Source organism: Elephantulus edwardii, unplaced genomic scaffold (assembly GCF_000299155.1).
Source record: "Elephantulus edwardii isolate Elephantulus edwardi_28Jun2011 unplaced genomic scaffold, EleEdw1.0 scaffold00227, whole genome shotgun sequence".
Taxonomy (NCBI): Eukaryota; Metazoa; Chordata; class Mammalia; order Macroscelidea; family Macroscelididae; genus Elephantulus; species Elephantulus edwardii.
This window is the reverse complement of record NW_006399977.1, coordinates 459903-481445: the sequence shown is the minus strand read 5'-3', so window position 1 is coordinate 481445 and position 21543 is coordinate 459903. Positions and strand designations below refer to the sequence as shown.

The 21543-nt window shown below is 37.3% G+C and overlaps 1 protein-coding gene across 1 annotated transcript in view; it reads left to right on the top strand.

The window, feature by feature from the left end:
* TTLL7 (tubulin tyrosine ligase-like family, member 7) overlaps positions 1 to 21543 on the top strand; it is a 216356-nt gene that overhangs the window by 106609 nt on the left and 88204 nt on the right. The window contains exons 14-16 of the mRNA XM_006898356.1: positions 6194 to 6392; positions 15536 to 15744; positions 20597 to 20731. Coding sequence (XP_006898418.1) covers positions 6194 to 6392; positions 15536 to 15744; positions 20597 to 20731 — 543 coding nt within the window. The remainder of the gene's footprint in view (positions 1 to 6193; positions 6393 to 15535; positions 15745 to 20596; positions 20732 to 21543) is intronic.

Sequence of the window (21543 nt, the reverse complement as noted above, 5' to 3'; positions counted from 1 at the left end):
GGCGCAGGATAGAGCAGGGTTTAGAGCTGTTGTGCATAGGGTCGCTATGAGTCGGAAACGACTCGATGACACATAACAACAACAACAACATTGTTGAATTTCATTGGCCAGGATTTTATTCAGGATTTTGCATCTATATTCATGAGAGATATTGGCCTATAGTTTTCTATTTTGGTGGTGTCTTTACCTGGCTTTGGTAAAGCTTCATAGAATGAGTCTGGGAGAATTCCAACATTTTCTATATTCTGAAATAGTTGATGTACTATTGGTGAAATTTCTTCTCTGAAATGTTGATAAAATTGTTTTGTAAACCATCTGCCCAGGGCTTTTTTTGGCTAGAAGTTTTTTATTACCTTTTCAATGTCTTCTTTTCTAATGGGTCTCTTCAGGTGTTCAGTTTCAGTTTGTGTCAGTTTAAGTAGGTTGTGAATTTCTAAGTATTTGTCTATTTCCTCTAGGTTTTCATATATGTTTCAGTAGAGTTTTTCCTAATATTCCATTATTAGACATTTTATTTTAGTTGGTTCTTTTGTGACATTTCATGTTTTCTTCAGATTCATGTCTCTCTTTCTTTGTTAGTTTTGCTAGTGGTTTGTCAATTTTATTGACTTTTTTGAAAAATCAGCTCCTAGTTTTGTTGATGGTTTCAATTGTTTTTCTCTTTTCTATTTCATTCATTTCTGCCCTAATTTTTATAATTTCAGTTTTTGTAGAGCGTGTTGGGTTTTCTTGCTGTTCTTTTTTCATTTTGTTGGAGATGTTGGGTTAACAAGTCAAAGGTGATCTTTTTCCTGCCTTTTGATATGCTTACTTATTGCTGTAAATTGACCTCTGATGACAGCTTTGGCTGTTTCTCAGAGGTTTTGGTAAGTTGTGTTTTCATTGTCACTTTTTTTTCCCCAGAAACTTTTTAATTTCATTTTTTATTTCTTCTAGTACCCAGTCATGTTCAAGCAAGGTGTTGTTCAGCTTCCAAATGTATGGGGTTATTTTTTTCTTCTTTATCCTCTTGTTATTTATTTCTAATTTTGTAGCACTGTGGTCTGAGAATATGCTTTGCATTATTTCTGTGTTTTTAATTTATTGATGCTTGCCATGACCTAAAATGTGATCTATTCTGGAGAATGTTCCATGCATATTGGAGAAGAAGCTATACTGTGCTTTTTTTTTTTCTTTTAGGTGAATTATCCTATATATATATGAGATTGAGTTGGTAGATTGTTGTTCTTTTTCTATTTGATGAAGGTGTTGAGTTAGATCATTAACTTTGCTTCTTCATTTTCTATGTGTTTGTCTATTGCTGTGAACTGCCCCCTGAATACTGCCTTACCTACATCCCAGAAGTTTTGGTACGTTGTATTTTGATTATAATTTGTTCAATGAACTTTTCTTTATTCATGATTTACTTCTTTTATAACAGAATCATGTTCCAACAGGGTGTTATTTAGATTCCAAGTTGGTGTCTTTATAAGCTTTATCCTCTTGTGCTTAATTTCTAGTTTTATGTCATTGTGGTCTGAGAAAATACCTTGCATTATTTAAATGTTTTAGAATCTGTTGAGGCTTACTTTGTGTTCTAATATGTGATCAATTCTGGAGAATGTACTGTGTGTGCTTGAGAAGGAAGTTGAGTTTTCTTTGGCTGCAGTGCTCAGAATACATACACAAGATAAAGTTGGCTGACTGTGTAGTTTAGATTTTCTGGATCTTTTTTATGTTTCTTTTGCGTTGACTTATCCTTTGATGAGAGTGGTGTATGAAAGTCTCTTACCACTATGTTGGTGCTGTATATTTCTTTCTTCAATTTTGTTAACAGTTTTTTTTATGTATTTAGCAGGTCTATCATTTGGTGCATATATGTTGACCAATGTTATGTCTTCTTGATCTGTTGTGCCTTTAATCCTTATATAATGCTCTTCCTTATATTTTATGGTGGTTTTCATTCTGAAGCCTATATTATCAGAGTTGGGTTGGTTTTTTTTTTTTGCCACCTCTGCTTTTTTTGTGATGCCGTTTGCTTGGTATATTTTTTCCAGCTTTTGATTTTGAGTCAGTCTTATTCTTCCTTTCTTAGATGTGTCTCTCGTAGACAACATACTGATGGACTTTGCTCTTTTATGCATTTTTCTACTTCTCTTTATTGGTGTATATAGTCTGTTCACATTAAGTGTGATTATTGGCAGGCCACGTTTTATGATTTCTATTTGGCTCTGTTTCTTTTTTCTGTTGTTTCTTGTTACTATTTACTTTTACTTTCCTTTTGTGTCTCTGTGCGAAGATCTTTCCTTAAATGTTCTTGTAGATTTGGTCTTATTTTCACATATTCCTTAAGTTCTTTCTTTTCTGCAGAGGATATTATTTCTCCTTCATATTTGGTGGAGAGCTTTGCTGAGCACAGGATCCTTGGTTGGCAGTTGTTTTGTTCAACTTTCTTTATACGCCATCTTATTTGTGTTCTTGCTCTTGTGGTTTCTGCTGACAAACCAGAATTTAATGTTATTGTTTAACCTTTGTAGTTGACTTCGTTTATCTCATGCTACTTTTAGTATTCTGTCTTTATCTTTTATTTAGAGGAATTTCAATTCTTTCTTCCGTCTTTTGAATTTTTTTCTGTAGTTATACAAGTTCTTCCTCTTCAGTATATTTCTTCTGGCTCCATGTTTCTGGAGTTTTTGCTTTCATGGTTGTTTCTTTTGTTCCTTTCATCATTTGCACCTTTTTTCAAATAACTCTTCATCAATATATTTCTTCTGGTTCTCTACCTCTAGGGTATTCCTTTTATTTGTGACTTCCATTGTTTCTTTCATCATTTGTACTTTCTTCCATAGAAGCTTGAATTATATATCAACATGTATAATCTGTCTTCTTGACTCTAGGGTATTAATGAGGTTTGTAATATTCTCTGCTTTTTTTTTTGAAAAGGCTTAATTTTTTAATTTTAACAGCGTTTGAAGCTGTCTGCTGCTTTCTCAACATTATGTGAAGTTTCTTTTTTATAAGTGTTAGACTGTTCCTATTGTTTCTGAATAAGTTGCCGGTTATTCTTATATTTATGATGTTATTGGTTAGTTGCCAGATTAAAGTGTTCAATCTATAGGGTGTGCCATTCACCTTTCTGGAAGTTCTTTCTGGGAAATTTGCCTTTCCTAAGGCACTTCAGAGTCTCTCTGTTCTGTACATCAGCCCTCCAAGAATCTCACTGTAGTTCCCTGTCCCAAACACTATTGTCCTCCTTCATTTGTGAAGTGACCAGAGTAGTATGAGCCCAATTACTCCACTCGAGCAGTTTATATCTTAAAGAGTTTCAAGTCAGCTCTCTTTTTTGCAGCTCAACCTGCCAGTTGAAAAAGTAAAAAAAAATACTTTTCCCTTATTTGTAGTTCTAGGTCTCAATCTCTGTTGTCCTATTTTGTTCCTAGAATGTCCCCACTGCCATAGAGGCAAGGATCCCCAAATGGAGGGACCTATCCACAGGGAGGTTTCAGTCCCTTCTCCCCACAAGCATCCCAAAGGGCTTGTTCTGGGCAGCAGTTTCTCACCTCATGCCTTTTCTCTCCTGAAGCTTACTATCCTTTCCTGGGGTGGCAAGATAACAGTGTCACCAACTTTCACAGTTTGTATGCAGGGGGCATGGTCTCAAGTCACGGGGTGACACTGCACACAGTGCAGATTCTGCTGTGAGTTATTAATGATTGCATGGGAAAATATATTGGTCAGAAAGTCCCAGATGCATATTTATTACAAGAAGGCTCAACTACCCATTTACCCTCGTGAGTCTTTATGGACTCAAATGAGTCATTATGCATTCTGTTTCCTTCAGAAACCTTAAACTATTTGTCTGCAGAAAGGAGGGCACTATTAGCAAACCAGATTGTGCCCCTGTTTCTTCTGTGTGTGCTAAGCTTCTGAAGAAACATACTTCTCCTAAAATTCCTGTTCCCATGACTATCAAAATTTTGATTATTATGTTGCTGGTAAAATGCTTTTACACCTGTCTTCTTGAACATTGTTAGTGTTGAGTAAACCCTTGGTTATCGAATGAGAATATACATTTAAACACAACTTGATTCTTTAATGTAATAAATTACTTTTATGCTTGGGCTATTTTTCAGTGTTTACAAAGATTATTTAACTTCAAGGAAACCATACTTTGGCTTTTTGTGTATTATAGACATTTCATGAAGTGTTTTTCTCCTTTTATCTCTTGTCATACATGCTTACACCAAAGGCTCTACCTTCTTACATTTAAATCCCATGATATCTGAGAATTTTACTATGGTGAATGATGACATTAAAGCACTTTGTTTGATTTAACATAGAACAAACACTAAGTTTACAACAGTAGTACTGTCTCCCAGCAGGAATAGGTAGTTTTGTGTAATAACAAGTATCTTAAAATGATTAAGCTATAATATTGTCTTGTCCATAGTTCATAGTCCATAGTACATTATTTCTGAAGTGAAACTGCTCCACTACTCTCCTCTTCCTTCAATAGCATCATTAGAAACACACAGATTAGGAGGATTGGAATCAGAGAAATCAAATGGAGCTAGTAGAACATCAGAGCATTGCATTTTTACTCTTTGTAGTTTTGTCCTTCAGAGTAAGACTTATATGCTATTTAAAAAACCCTATTTTTCACATTATATGCATTATTTTTATGTAGCATAAACAACATAGTACAGTGTTGCTCCATATTGCCCAGAACACATGCTTTCAGAATTAAGTATCCTGTGAGAAGAGAGAGACATACATTATTCTAACAAAGTTACAAAGTAAATAATTATCTGATTAAAAAAATATATACAAATCCTGGCAACAAATTAGCCATGTGAAGAATGACTTGCTTCTTGCTGCTTATTGTCTGAATAGATAGTTTTATAGACTCTGGTTGAAGCCTTGTTGTAAAGTGGCTTCTCTGGTTTCCTTCTTTGCTTCTTTTCTAGTTCCTCCTCTTCTCTGGTCCCCTTACCTGTCCACATCTCTCTTACACATTTATGGTGAACATTAGTGACACAACAAAGGTACACACACCACTGTGTCTAGAGGAATAATCTCTCTGTATGGAAATAAAGAAAAGGTGATTATGTTTGATATTTATATAGTTTTTTAATGTGAGTGAATGAAAGTTTACAAAGAAATTGGGTTTTCATTCTCTCATTCTTATAGATATCTACCCTTGCCAATCTGTAATACATGGTCAGTTCCTAATTGTTAATTGCAAAGCACATAATACTTATCTATTCATTTCAGGTTGACCTTCCTTTCACCTGTACCAATTCACTGTCTGATACCTGGCCATTTTTTCCCTGTTCTTCACCCTTATAACACACTTATTTTAAAACAGTGGTCATGCACAGTATTTGTTCTTTTGTGACTAAGTTATTTCACTCAGCATAATGCCTACTAGACAACAACAGTGTCCTCTAGACTCAAGCATGTGTGTTTCATGAGTTCTTCATTGTTTTTCAATGCTGTGTAATATTTCACTGTGTGAATATACCACAATTTTTCTTTCTGTTCTTTTGTTGGTGGATACCTGGACTGCTTCAATTTATAGAATTGTGATTATTTAAATGCTTAAATAAACATGAATGTATGTGAATTTCTTTGTGTCACAGCTCTGATTTCTTTAGCGTGTATTCCTAGTTGTGGAATAACTGAATCAAATGGTATTTCTATTTTCAGTCATTTGAGGAAGCACCAGACTGCCTTCCTTCGTGGTTGTATCATTTTACAATCTCATCAGGAGTGCATGAGAGAGCTGCTCTCTGCATTCTCATTAGCATTTTTCTTGTTGTTGTTATTATCTTATTCAACCCTGCTGTTATTGCTGGGATAAGCCTATGTCTCAGTGTTCTTTATTTTCATCTCAATTTTTTTTTACTTATTCTGTTAATCTTTCTTTGTGAATTCCAGGGTCTTTTATTACTACTATAAAAATGTGAATAATAAAAGTTTAATTATGATTTCAGTAGAAGCAACATATTTCTCATCATCACTTCCCTATATCATTTGAGAAAGAGTGTTTTGTGGAATGAGAAAGATGAGTGAGCAGTACAAGTCTAAGCAGCACTGTGACAATGGGGATCATAGAGGCAGCAAGTATTATTTGGAAATCAAAAGCAGTAACTGGCCTTGATAATAAACTTTCTATAATTCTTTAAAAATAACATATTCCTCTCTATTCCAGCCTTTATCTTCTATGCCAGAGAGTTCTGAGATAATAAAGAAACAGAAGTGCTACAGCAGTGACAGCAGTTATGACAGTAGCAGGAGCTGCTCAGAATCTGAAGAAAATGAAAAAGATGATTATCAAAGCAGGAAAAGAGAAAAGCAAGTTACGTATAATCTTAAAAACTCCAGCCACTACAAATTAATTCAACCATCTAGTAAGTTCATTTCCTTCTCATCGATTTGTTTATCAAGAATTATGTAATTTGAATTATTGAATCCAGCAAAAAGACTTTGGGCCAAATAAACTCCCTGGTTGTGCATGAGGAGATCTAAAGTGTATTTTTACTTCGTGGGCATGTTTTTCCAACTCTTCAGATTCTGAAAGTGATGAATGAAAGAGTACAACTAACGATGTTAATAGTCCATTCTGCTGTAGTTCCTTGCTTTTGTTTTTGTTACTTGCCGTGCCATTGAGTTCACTGAGACTCATAGTGACCCTGTGCACAATTCTGAATGCTGCTCTATCCTGAGCCAATCTCATGGTCTATGACACACCTACCCTTATTACCCCAGTTATTGTGTCATCTTATCTGTGTTTTTTGTCTTCTGTGCTGTCCCCAGGCCATTTCAAGCATGATATCCTTCTCCAAAGACTCTAGAGAAGTTGCTGACAGCGTATTTCCCAAATGCTATTCATCTTTTGATTTCCTAACTGCTAGTGCCAAGAGTGTTGACTGTGGAACTAAGCAAGCTGCAATTAACAGCCTCAATCTCTTCTCCATCCTTGCTTTTCCTAAGAGTTAAATTCTTGTATGAATTGTGTAAAATGTTTTAAAATTTGCCTTATGGCACATCTATTGTTTATTCTCTTTTAAACAAATATTTTCTCTTTTCCTACATCTTCCTCACCTATTTTGCTTTTTTTCTTTTTAAATACATGCATATATTTCCTTGGAGGCTAGGATTTTGAAGCTCTTTCACATACTTTGGGCACATGGCCAGGAGAGACCGGTCCTTGGAGAAGGACATCATGTTCGGAAGGATGAAGGGACAGTGCAGGAGAAGAAGCCCTCTGATGAAATAGATCAATACAATAACTGGGTAAATGGGGGTAGATGTGTCTGAATTAGTGAGACTGACTCAGGACAGGGTTCAGAGCTGCTGTACATCAGGTCACCATGGGTCACAGGCCACTTGACGGCATATAACAAGAACAATTTAGCTATACATTAACTTGGCTATATATCTATGAGGGGGCTCTGGTGGTTTGGTGGTAAGGACCTATGCTATTATCTCAAAGGCGTGCTGCTCAAATCTACCAGATGCTCCATGGGGAAAAGATGGACAATCTCTTCCTGTATGATTAAACTGAGTCTGAAAACTTGCACGAGGGTCAACTGAGTCAGTTCCGACTCAACTGTACACAATAACAACAACATACATCTTTGAGCCACCCATTTGTGAAAAAGTTGAAATTTTATTCCTTCTCATTTTCATGATGAGTATGCATTTAAGTTGTAAGAAACAAGAAGTACTCAGGAAAACATGAAACTGTCCTCGCCCCCTTTCTTCCTTTCTTTATTTTTGTAATTTTCTCTCATATTTTGTGTTTTAATCTTTATTCAACCATGATAGTAATGTGTCCATGATTCTCTTTTATTGTTGTTGTTAGGTGCTGTTGAGTCGAGTATGCCTCATAGCGACCCTATGAACAGTGGATCTAAACCTCATCCTGTCCTGTGCCATCTTCACACTTCCTGATAAACTAGAGCCCGTTGAGGCAGTCCCTATGTCATTCCATCTAATTAAAGATCTTCCTCTCCTTCACTGACCCTCCACTCTTCACAGCATTGTGTCCCTTTCCAAAGAATAGCTGCTCTTCACGACAGACCTGAAGTATGTGAGGTGAAACCTCATCATTCTTGCCTCCAAAGAGCACTCTGGCTGCACACTCTCTATGACATAGCGGTTTGTGCTCTTGGCTGTCTATGAGATATTATTAAATGCTCTTCAACAACACCATAACTCAAAGACATAAGTTCTTCTTTTGCCATCCCTATTCTTTATCCAGCTCTCAGAGCAAGTAATCAAAATGACCATGGCATGAATCAGATGCCTCTTAGTCCTCAATTATTTGGAGAGGTCCCTAACTACAGACTTTCCCAATGCAATATGTCTCTTGTTTTTGAATGCTGGTACCAAGGATGTTAATTTTGGATCCACATAAAATGAATTTATTGACAGTTTTAATATCTTCTCCATCCACCTGATGTTGCCTATTGGTCCAGTGGTAAGAATCTTTGTTTTGACATGAAATGCAAGCCGTATTGAAGGCTGCATTCCTTGATCTTCTGCAACAAGCGTTTCAGGTTGTCCTCATTTTCAACAAACAAGGTTGTGTCATCTGCATAACTCAGTTTCTTGATGAGTACTCTGATCCTCCTTTCCCTCTGATCTTGATGCCACATTCCTTTCCATAAAGTCCAGATTCTTGAATACTTTGTTCAGCATACAGATTGAATAGGTATGAAGAGAGAATACAGCCCAGACACAATCTCTTCTTAATTTTAGACCATGCAATGTTTCCCTGCTCTGTTTGCATAACAGCTTCTTGGTATAGGTATAGATTTTGTATGAGCACAGTTAATTGCTCTGGGATTCCCATTCTCCTCAATGTCAACCACAACTTGTTATGATCTACTCCGTCAAGTACTTTGCATAGTCAATATAGTACAAATAGACATTCTTCTGAAATTCTCTACTTTGAGCCAGGATCCAGCTGACACCAGCAATTATATCCCTGGTTGCTCTTCTAAATCCTGCTTGAATTTCTGGCTGTTTCATATCTATGTACTGTTCCAGCCATTTTTTAATGATCCTTGGCAGTATTTTGCTTGTATGTGATATTAATGATATTGTTCAGTAGCTTCCACATTCTGTTGTATGACCTTTCTAGGGAATGGGAACAAATATGGACCTCTTCCAATCTCTTAGCCAGACAGCTGTTCTCCAAAAGAGCTGTTGTCCAAAAATGATATTACAAAGATAGAGGGAGAAGACCTAGATGGATATCAAAAGAGACCCTGAATATTGTGCTAGAACAATGAAAAGCCAAAATAAAGGGAAAAAAATCAAGAAATTAAGGAGCTGAATAGAAGATTCCAAAGGGCACCTTAGGAAGACAAAACAAAGTATTATAATGAAATGGGCAAACAGCTGGCATTGGAAAATGAAAGGACTTGAACTCTCTCAGCATTTCTTAAGCTGAAGGAACTATAGAACAAATGTAAGCCTTCAATTAAAATACTTAAAGATGCTAGGGGCAGGAAATGAAATGATCCAGGAAGCACAAAGCATACGGGAGCAATGATTTTAAAAATCACCAATTAACTTTGGAGGGACTAGAGAACATTATGATAAATGAACTAACTCAATCCCATAAGGACAAATACTGTATAAGACCATTATTTTAGAAATAGAAAGATAACAAGTAAAATGTGTATGAAGATTCAAATTAGAAAGAGAAGGATCAGAGTGATAAGGATAGGCGGGGTGTGGGGTAAGTGATAGGGTTGTGCCATTTGATGGGTAGATGAAGGGGTGGATAAAGCAAATGGGAAAGATCTGATGTGAAAAATAATGTACACAAACTTTGTATATAAACCAATTGTTGTTTGTTGTTGTTACGTGCAGTTGAGTTACCTGTGACCATAGTGACCCTATGTACAGCAGCTCTGAATCCTGCCCTGTCCTGAGCCGGTCTCACTAATTCTAACACACCAATCATCATTGCCCCAATCACTGTTTCAATCCATTTCATCTGGAGTGTTCCTCTCCTGCACTGTCCCGCCAGTATAAAAATAAAAATTTTATTAAAAAAAAAAAGAAGGAGATGGAATATACAGAGTCACTGTACCAAAAAAAATTTAAAAATTGGATGATACAGAATAATTTCAAGAAACAACATATGGCCAAGGGACAATGGCAATGAAAGAGGAAGTCCAGGCTGCTCTGAAGAAACTGACGAAAGACACTCCCCAGGAATTGATGGAATACCAATTGAAATATTTCAACAAACAGATGCTGCCCTGAACATTTCCACCAAGTTGGGTCAAGAAATCTGGAGGACCACTGCCTGACCAACTGACTGGATGAGATCCATATTTATTCACATTAAAAAAAAAAAGATGACGCAACAGAGTGTGGAAATTATTGAACAATATTACTAATTACATAATCACATTCAAGCAAAATCCTACTGAACATTATCCAAAAATGGCTTGAATGGCATATCGACAGAATTACCAGAAGTATAAGCTGGGTTTAAAAGAGTTTGTCACACTGGAGGTATTATTGTCAATGCCTGATTGATCTTTGCTGAAAGCAAAGAGTACCAGAGTATTATCTATCTGTGTTTCATTGACTATACAAAGGCATTTGACTATGTGGATGATAGCAATTTGTGGCTAACCTTGAGGAGAATGGGAGTCCAGAACACTTGATTGTGCTCAAAACCTATACTTGGACCAGGAAGCAGTCATCAGAACAGAACAAGAAAACACTGCTTGGTTCATAATTAGGAAATTGGTGCATCAAAGATGTGTCCTGTCTCCATAACTTTTCAATCTGTATGTGGAACAGATCATTCATGAGTCTGGGCTTTATGAGGAGGAATGTGGCATAAGGATTGGAGGAACACCTATCAGCAATCTGCAATATGAAGATGACACAACCTGACTTACTGAAACTGAGGAGATACCTGAAGTACTTGCTGCAGAAATTCAAAGACTGTAGTCTTCAATATGATTGAAGCTGAATATCAAGATGACAAAGATTCTCACCACTGGACCAATTGGCAGCACCACAATAGACGGAGAAGAGGTGGAGGTTGTTAACAGTTTCAGGTTTCTTGGCTCCATAATCAACACTCTTGGCCTCAGCAGTCAGAAACTCAAAAAATGAATTGCACTGGGAAAATATGTCTGAGAAGACACAATGTCAGTCTAGAGACTAAGGTGTGCCTGATCCAGATCATGGTCTTTGTAATTATTTGATATGCATCAGAGAGCTGTATAGTGACTAAGGGTGACAGAAGAAGAATCTGTCTTTGAGTTGTGGGGCTGGAGAAGGGCATTGAATACACTATGGACTGCCAAGAGAACAAACAGTTCTGTCCTGAAGAGGGTGAAATCAAGTTTCTCTTTGAAGGCTAGGATTTTGAAACTCCATCTCACATATTTTGGGCACGCGCCCAGGAGGGATAAGTCCTTGGAGAAGAAATCATACTTGGGAGGGTGGAGAGACAATGCAGGAAAAGACGACCCCAATGAGATGGAGTGACACAGAAACTGGGGTTGTGGGGAAGGTGTATTGGAACCAGCGAGACTGGCTCTGGATAGGGAAAGCTTCAAAGCTGTTGTAGCTATGAGTCACAGGTGACTCAATAGCACATTATAACAACAATATACTTTGCCCTTTGCCTTTTTTTTTTTGTCTTATGGTTCTACTAATACAATATCTTAAATTAGAAGCTTTTTGAGTTTTTTTAAACTCTTCATCAGTGCTTAAGAAGTTAACTTTCCTGATATTGTATATGTTTATGGCTGGGCTCCTGCTTTTTATAAAACCAATTACATATTTAAGCTTCTTTAAGATAATAGGGCTTTCTTATGCTTGTTTATTTTACTCATGAGACATAATTCTTTAACTTATCCATTTACCTGGCCCTTCTTTAGACTGCTTTCTGTCTTTCCCTACGTATCTTTCCAGTCTCAAACCTACACGTTGATTTATCAAATGATTAGTCTAATTTTAAGGAAAGTGGATGGAAATATGCTGCCAATGTAGAACAAAATCAAGCCTTGAGTGAGTTTCAATACTTAAGGATGCTTTGGAAAGAATATTAAATGATCCAGGAAACATTAAAAGAAGTTGGAAAGAGTATATAGAGTCATTGTACCAAAAGGAGTTGGCAGACAAAGAAGAATTTTATGAAATAACGTCTGAGCAGGAGCCTGTGATAATGATGGAAGAAGTTCAAGCTGCTCCAAAAGAATTGGCAAAACACAAAGTCCCAGGAGTTGACAGCATATCAATTTACATATTTCAATGGATGCTCCTCTGGATGTGCTCACAAAGTTGTGCCAAGAAATCTGGAGGACAACCACATGCTCAACTGACTGGAAGAGACCTATATTTGTTCCCATTCCAAAGAAAAGTGACCCAACAGAGTGTGGAAATTTTTGAACAACATCATTGATATCACATGCAAGCAAGATTCTTCTGAAGATTATACAAAAAGGCTAGAACAACACATCAACAGAGAACTGCCTGAAGTACAAGTTAGATTTGGAAGGGGCCATTTTTTCTCCCCTTTTAAACAGTTTTCTCCCTCATCTGTTTCTTTTTTTTTTAAATTAAATTTTATTAGTTTTAATGAACATTTACAGGGATTTTGGGTTTTCATTCATTCATTGTTGCACTGTTTTCTCCACCCTCATCCCCAGTTTGTTCTTCTTTCCCCCCCATGTCTGTTTTAATTGTCCAATTGCCACAGTGCTTGTCAAAGCCAGTTCTGATTAATCTCCTTTGTCAGTGTGTCCCTTGCCATTCCCTATCATTCCTCCCTGAGAGAGACTTCACCCTGATTCATAAGGAAAAGGGGATGGCGTATTCTCTTAGCTACTTCCTGCTGAAAAGGGACGCTGTGGGTTTCAGGGTGAATGTCTTCTGTCACTACTCTAAAGGGCCCCTTTGGCAGTAGGAAACACATAGACTATTATGGAGATTGATTTTGGAATTTAGATGCAGTGTTATCAGTTGTGCTTAGCCGTACATGTTCATATCCTTGAAGATGTATCATGGAAGTGTTGCAGCCTAGAAGATACAAATTTAACTAACAAGTTAAAAGTGCATGAGTCAAAAATTGAAAAGCAATAATAGTCTGAGTAGAGGTTCTAATAGTGGCACAAATCAAGTTACAGAGGTAAGGTGGTTCCATTGCCATCCTTACTCTAACTTAATTATTTTTTTTTTAATTTGAATTTGTTATTAATTTCAGTGAAAATTTACAGAGGCTTTGGATTTCCATTCATTCATTGTTGTAGATTTGTCCCCTCCCAAGGCTTCCCCCCACCAGACATTACCTTCCTGGAAAAGTAAAAGATTCTTTCATTATTTTACAAACCCTCCCCCAGGTCCACTCCACCATGTAGCCATCGCTCTAGACTCCTGTCATGATAGAAATACCTAATCACATGTCTCTTTTAAACAGTTTTCTCTCTTCTCTGTTTCAGAGCAGGGTACATAGTCAATGAAACACAGATAGACATTCCTCTGGGACTCTCTGCTTTCCTCCAAGATCCATCTGACATTAGCGATAATATCCCTAGTAAAATGGCCCCTTCCATCTTACTAGGGATATTATCGCTAATGTCAGATGGATCTTGGAGGAAAGCAGAGAGTCCCAGAGGAATGTCTATCTGTGTTTCATTGACTATACAAAGGTATTTGACTATGTAGATCACAACAAATGGTGACTAACTCGGAGAAGAATGAGAATCCCAGAACACTTGGTTGTGCTTATGCAAAGCCTATACTTGGACCAGGAGGCAGTCATCAGAACAGAGCAAGGAAACACTGCATGGTTCAAAATTGGGAAGGGTGTATGCCAGGGATGTGTCCTATCTCCATACCTTTTCAATTTATGTATGGAACAGATTATCTGGAAGGCTGAGCTCTATGAGGAGAAATGTGGCATCAGAATTGGATGTAGACTCATCAACATTTTGCATTATGCAAATGACACAACCATGCTTGCTGAAACTGAGGAGGACCTGAAGCTTGCTGCAGAAGGTCAAGGACTGCAGTCTTTAATATGGATTGTTGCTCAACATCAAGAAAACAAAGATTCTCACCACTGGTCCAAGTGGCAGCATTATGATAGATGGTGAAGAGAATGAGATTTTTAACAGCTTTACTTTGCTTGGTTCCACAATGAGCAATCGTTTATTCCAGCAGCCAGGCAATTAAAAGATGAAGTGCACTGGGTGAAAGTCTGCTGTCAGAGATCTCTTCAGAGTACTAAAGAGCAATGATGTCAATCTGGAGACTAAGGTGCACCTGATTCAGGCCATGGTCTTTGCATCAGAAAGCTGGACAATGACTAGGGATGATAGAAGGGGAACTGATGCCTTTGAGCTTTGGTGCTGGAGAAGAATATCGAATATACCATGGACTGCTAGGAAAACAAGCAAATTTATCTTCGAGAGGTTGAGACTAGGCTTCTCCTTGCAGGAAAGGATTCTGAAGCTTCATCTGACATATTTTGGACATGTTGCAATGTGGGGAAGGATGTCATGCTTGGGAGGGTGGAGGGATACCCAGGAGAGGAAGACCCTCGATGACATGGATGGGACTAGGTGTGTCAGAGACAAGTTTGGCACAGGATAGAGCAGGGTTTAAGGCTGTTGTACATAGTGTCGGTATGAGTCACAGGTGACTCAATGACACATAACAACACAACATGTAAAAAGAAAGCGCATTAGGACAGAATTTAAGCCTGAGATTGGTAATTTCTTCCTGTATCACATCTGAACCTCAATTTTTTATTTGTAGAACTGTATACTTCATAGGAATATATTCACACCAATCTCATATTGTCATGCTAATGTGTGTATTTTTATATTTATTGTCACTCTGATCTAATTATTAGTTAGTAGCTTACTTGGTTCCACAATCAACACTCTTGGCACCAGCAGTCAGGAAATCAAAAGATTTGCATTGGTAAAGTCTGCTGTCAGGAACCTCTCTAGGGTACTGAAGAGCAATGATGTCTGTCTAGAGACTCAGGTGCACCTGATCCAGGCAAGTCTTCACAATTACTTGCTATGCATCACAGAGCTGGACAATAACAAAGGATGAAAGAAGAAAGATCAATGCCTTTGAATTGTGGTGTTGGAGAAGAGTGTTGAACATACTCTAGACTGTCAGGAGAACAAACAGGTCTGTCCTGGAGAGGGTGAAACCAGCTGTTCCCTGGAGGCAAGAATTTTGAGGATTCATCTTGCATTCTTTGGGCACATGGCCAGGAGGTACCAGTCCTTAGAGAGGGACATCATACTTGGGAGGGTGGACAGATAGCACAGGAGAGGATGACCCCGGGTGAGACCCATTGACTCAGTGAAATGGGATATAGGTCTGTTGGAGATAATAAGATTGGTTTAGGATAGGTCAGGTTCATAGTTTATGTACATAGAATCACTCTGAGTCTTAGCCAACTTGACGGCACATAAAAACAAGTTCAATATAGTTTGAAATTTCTACTAACACTACTCTCTCTTTTCTCTATTGTCAGTAGGCTCCATGAGACGGTCAGTCAGCTGCCCTCGATCTATCTCTACTCATTCACCATCCAATGGAGAGAATCGTCCATTTTCTGCCCAACAAGTGTTATCAGCATCCCGGCCAACATCGGGATCCCGGGCACATTCCCTAAACCGTGCTTCCTCCTACACGAAGCACCTGCCTCAGTGTATTGATGCCAACTCTACAAACTCACAGGTGATAGTCATTCATTTTACTCTTTGAAGATTTATAGAAATCTTTTTACTGAGAAGGGGCAGAGACCATCAGCTGGGAGGAGGCCAGAATGATCCTCAGATCCTTTCTATGATAAAATTTAGGGCTTCTTGAAACATATTTTTCTGTACAAGATTGTTCTGTGTTAGGCTAAAGTTTACCACACAATGTATTAGGGAACTTTTACAAGTTAGACTTGCTTATAATACAGAACTCAGTGATATACAATGAGAATACTATTACTGCACTTTGCATTTCATGCTGCAGTAGGAGAATTTTGCTGAATACTATTGGAGCGGATATTTAGTTTTTCCAGTATATCTTGCAATTTAATCTGTAAATTTGACAAATCATATCCAGTAGGACTCTTACTTGTTTGGAAGATTAAAAAAAATAATTGGTAAATTTTCCTTATAATGTTTACTTAAAAAAGAAATTTAAAAAAACCCCATTTATTTAAGTATGTTTTTTATATTTTAGAGAAAGAGAAAACACTCTCATTTTGTTAAGGAAAAATCAGACATTTATTGAAGTAACAAAATATTATTTGAAAATGTGAAATCCCCCAAATACAAAGCCCACCAAATCCAAGGAATGATTACAAGTCTCACATATTTACAGTCTCAAAATACAGTATTCTGATTGGATTACAATTATTGTCATCACTTAAAGGCAAAATAAAGAGAAACATGATTATTACCATTATTTGTTATATGGCTATATTAATCAGTTGTTGTTGTGTACCATCGAGTTAGAACCGGCCCATAGCTGACCCTCAGTCGAGTTTTCAGGGGCAGTAATTGCACAGAATGAGATGGCCCATTTTCCTCCTGCAGAGCAGCTCGTGACCTCAAACCCACTTGCCTTTGTGATTGTAACTCAGCTTCTTACCAGTAGGCCTCCAGAATTCTCTATTAAGCAGTTAAAATACATAATTATAAGATAAATGGTCATGGAGGACATCTCATGACTGGTTATTGAACAATGACATGGTGGATATTTTTTAGCACCGGCTGTGAAAAAAGGCCTTGCCCAGAACATAAGCTCTTTAGAACAAAAAGTTTTGATAAAATGCTGATTATTTAGTTACAGGCTTGGGGTATATAGTATGTACAGTGTTGTTGTTATATGCCCTCCAGTTGACTATGACTCATAGCAATTTTATATACAATAGTTCTGAACCCTGCCCTATCCTGAGCCTGTTTCTGTTTCTGATGCATCTACCCTTATTATTTCAGTTACTGTGTCAATGCATCTCATCCTAGATACTCCTTTCTTGCACTCTTTCAAGCATTATATCCATCTCCAAGGACTGGTCTCTCCTGGCGACAGGCCCAGACTATGTGAGATAGGTGTTTTTTAATCCTTGCCCCCAAGGATCTTGGCTTCATCCTCTCCAGGACAGACCAGTTTGTTCTTTTGGCACTCTATGTTCAGTACTCTTCACTAGCACCACAACTCAAAGGTATCCATTCTTCTCTCATCCTTATTCATTGTCCAGCTTTCTCATATGTAGTAAGTAATTGCGAAGACCATGGCCTTGAACAGATGCACTTTAGCCTCTTAACTGACATCTTTGATTTTTAGCATTCGGTAGAAGTCTCTGACTGCAGATTTTCCCAATGCAATTCATCTTTTGATTTCCTGACTGCTGGTGCCAAGGGTTGATTGTGGAACTGAGTAAACTGAAGTCGTTAACAACATGAATCTCTTTTCCATCTATTATTTTGCTGCCAATTGGCCCAGTTGTGAGAATCTGTTTTCTTGATGCTGTGTTTCAGTCCATATTGGAGACTGTATTCTTTGGCCTTCTGTAGCAAACAATTCAGGTCCTCCTCAATTTCAGCAAGCAAGGTTGTATCATTTGCATAGTACAGATTATTGATGAGTCTCCCTCCAATTCTGATGCCACATTCCTCCTTATAGAGTCCAGTCTCCTGAATAATGTGTTCTGCATATAGATTAAAAAGATATGGAGAAAGGACACATCCTTGACATTGACACATTCCTTTCTTGATTTTGAACCATGCAGTATTTCCTTGATGACTGTTTTCTGATCTAAGTATAGGTTTCTCATGAGCACAGTTAAGTGTTCTGGGATTTAATTTTTCTCATGGTTAGGTACAATTTGTTGTAATCCACACAACTCAAATGCATTTGCACAGTCAAAGAAACACAGGTAGACATTCCTCTGATACTCTCTGCTTTCAACCAAATACATTTGATATGATGTCCCTAGTAGTACAGCCTCTTCTAAACCCAGGTTGCACTTCTGGTAGTTCTCTGTCAGTGTTATTTTTTGATAGTTCCAATCATTTTTGGATAATCTTCAGGAGGATTTTGCTAATATATGATATTAGTGATGTTGTTCTATAATTTCCATACTCTGTGGAATCACTTTATTTGGAATATGAATAAATATGGATCTTTTCAGTCAGTTGTCCAGGCAGTTGTCCTCTAGATTTCTTGGTATAGCCTGGTGAGCAAATCCAGGTTTGCATCTTTTTGTTGAAATATGTCAGTTAATATTCCATCAGTTCCTGGGGCCTTGTATTTTGCTCATTCCTTCAGAGCAGCTTGAACTTCCTCCTTGATCACCATTGCCTTTTAACCATAAGTTGTTTCTGTGTTAGCCAGCTCTTTCTGGTAGAGTGACTCAGTGCACTCCTTCCATCTTCTTTTGATGCATCCTGGATCATTCAGTATTCTGCCCATAACATCCTTAAACATTGTAACTCATCACAAGAGTCCATAATTAAGGGTGCATAGTGGAGTGTACCTGAGGTGGTGGGAGGGGTCCGGGGGGATATTTTACATTCTTTATGGATGATATTCTTGATATCATTCCATTGCTCGCCTAGTATCTGTTCAATCATGTTCAACTCTTCAGACCTGTTCCTGAGATGGTTTTAAATTGAGGTGGGATAAACTCAAGTTTAAATTTTGGTTCTTGTAGATTTGTTCTAATTTTCTTTAGATTCAGTTTGAACTTGCGTATGAGTAGTCTGTTCCACAATCATCACCAGACCTGGTTTTATAGCTGATATTGAGCTTCTCCAATGATTCCTTCCACAGATTTAATCAATCTGATTCCTATGTTGGCCATCAGGTGAGATCCATGTGTATAGTCATCATTTTTGTTTCTTATAAAAAGTATTTATAGTGAATAAATCATTAATTGTACAAAATTGTATCATTTTTATCTTAGCCTGACTGAAAAAAAAAACACGCAAAAAAACCCCCAGCCAAACATCAGGTTTTTTAACAATAGAATTGATTCCTAATATTGGTCGAACTTCATTTAAAAGGTTATGTTGAACCTTAGTATTACTTGAACCATTTTTCTATAGGACACACAACTCTTCTGGTTTTATATTTTGCATAATTTATAATGATTTTTATATAGTAAATAAATATACTTTCAGATAATTTATTTTACAACCAGTAGTACTTTTAGATGCTCAAATAGATGTTCTCACATACTTCAGATTATCAATTTTACTTGTTTATTTAATGTGGATAGCGTTGTACAGAAAAGGGTAATAACTGTACTGAATGACTTTCATTTGATATCAGGTTTCTTTTTCTAATTAAAAGAAATTGCTTGAAGCGTATCTACCAAATAAATCTGATCATGAAGTCCTTCTTAAACCTCATACTTTCATTTTAGTGTTTTGAATTCAATAAAAATTATAACTGTGTAGAAATATGAAAGACACTCTTTAGAATTAATATTTAATCCTAGGGATTTATTTAAACGTCATAATATCAATATTTCATGCAGTACAGTTAATTTTTACTACAATTTACTATAGCTCGCTTACACAAATCTAGGGAGCTCTGGTGGGACAGTCTGTAGGGACTTGTACTGCTCTTCAAATCTGACCTTCCCTGCTGCTTCAAATCCACCAGCATCTTTGTGGAAAAAGATGGACAAGTTTCAGATTTGCAGCCTTCTTCACTGAAAAGTCACCACTTTAAGGCAGTTAGTATTTAGTGACAATTAATTTGAACTTCTGAGCTTACATAAATTGTTATATAAATATATATAGTAATATATATACTGGCCTAGTGGCAAGAAGCTGCGCTGAAATCCCTAAGGCATGCAGTTTAAGGCCACCAGCTGCTCCTCTAGAGAAAAATCTCTTCCAGTGTGATTAGCTGGCTCTGAAAATCTGCCAGAGGGTCATCTATGGGTCTGTTCTGACTTGACGGTACACAACAACAACAAATATGTGTGTATAAATAAATAATCTAGCATATTCCCCCCCTCCTCTCCCTCTCCCCCTTCCTCCTCCTCTCTCTCCTTCTCCCTCTCCATCTCCATCTCTATCTTTCTATCTTGGAAAGAGAAGTGACATCCACTTCCTAATAACATACCTCCAGAAACCTTATGAACTTTGATAAATGTCATTAGTTGTAGAGGGACTTCAAGCCTTTTGCTCATAGGGTCACTATGAGTCGTGGTTGACTCAAAGACAAACAACAACAACAACATCTCTGTATTTTGTAAGATTTTGTCTTTTTTCTTTCATACATGCAACCTACAAATATATTTCAGATTAATTTTACACAATAATATAAGACCCCATCAATATATATTATTCTTTTTTTATTTTTTTAAATTATACTGGTTTCTTTACAAAATTTGAATACATTATTTTTCAGAACCGATTCTTCCAATTTCCCTAACTCTCCACCCATCAAATTGTACAACCTCATGATTAATCCTCCCTCCCCCCCACATCCTCATCCCTCTGCTTCCGCCCTCCCCCGCTTTGGATCCTTATACTCATTCTACAATAATAGTTTTATAATATATGTATTCTTTACATTTAAGAATGGGTCCTTGCAGCGACAGAAAACAAAAGAACAAGAGGATGAACTAATAAGTCAGACTTTATTTGTTCTCATGGACATGAAGATACGATTTCCAGGAAAATCAGAGGCAGAATCAGAACTTCTGATAGAAGACGTGAGTATTTGATGTATGTAAAATTCCAAGGAACTCATACTTTTTAATATTTCTTCTTGCGTCTCAATTGCATTATTCTCCACACCATAATAAACTTAATTGAAGTTCTTTTCCTCCTCTATGTTTTACAAACTATAGATGTTTCTTTTAGTTCATGAAGTGGGATCATATTAGTAATCAGCAGTGCCAAATATCTTCTGGAATGATACAGTATTACAGTGACAAAATCATCTCACCAAAGAAGGATTAGTATTAAATAATTATTGTTCTTAATGTTTAGAAATATATCAAGTTAACTCTGCTTCTACAAGACTCATAGGGAGCTCTGGTGGTCTGGTCAGTAAGGAGCAGTGCTGTTCTCATGTGTCCCAGTGTGAGGAAGTGACCTCACTAATCAGGAGATTCCAATCAACCAGTGACTCTGTGAGAGCAAGATGAGCACCTCCTTCCAGGAGATTCACAGCCTCAGAAAACCTGCCTTGAGGCTCAGCTATGAGCAAGCCCACTCCACAGCACATAGTAATAATGACAGTATGAACTGCATTGTAATGAAAAAGTGACATTCCAGTGCAAAATGTCAGGAGGACTAGAATTTAACACTTTAGTTGAATATTGTAATCAAAGAAAATAAGAAAAGTATATTTATATATTGTTGTTGTTATGTGCCGTCGAGTCGCCTGCGACTCATAGAGACCCTATGTACAACAGCCCTAAATTCTGCTCTGTCCTGTGCCAATTGCACTGTCTCTGACACTCCCAACCCAATTATCCCAGTCACTGAATCAATCCACCTCATAGAGGGCCTTCCTCTC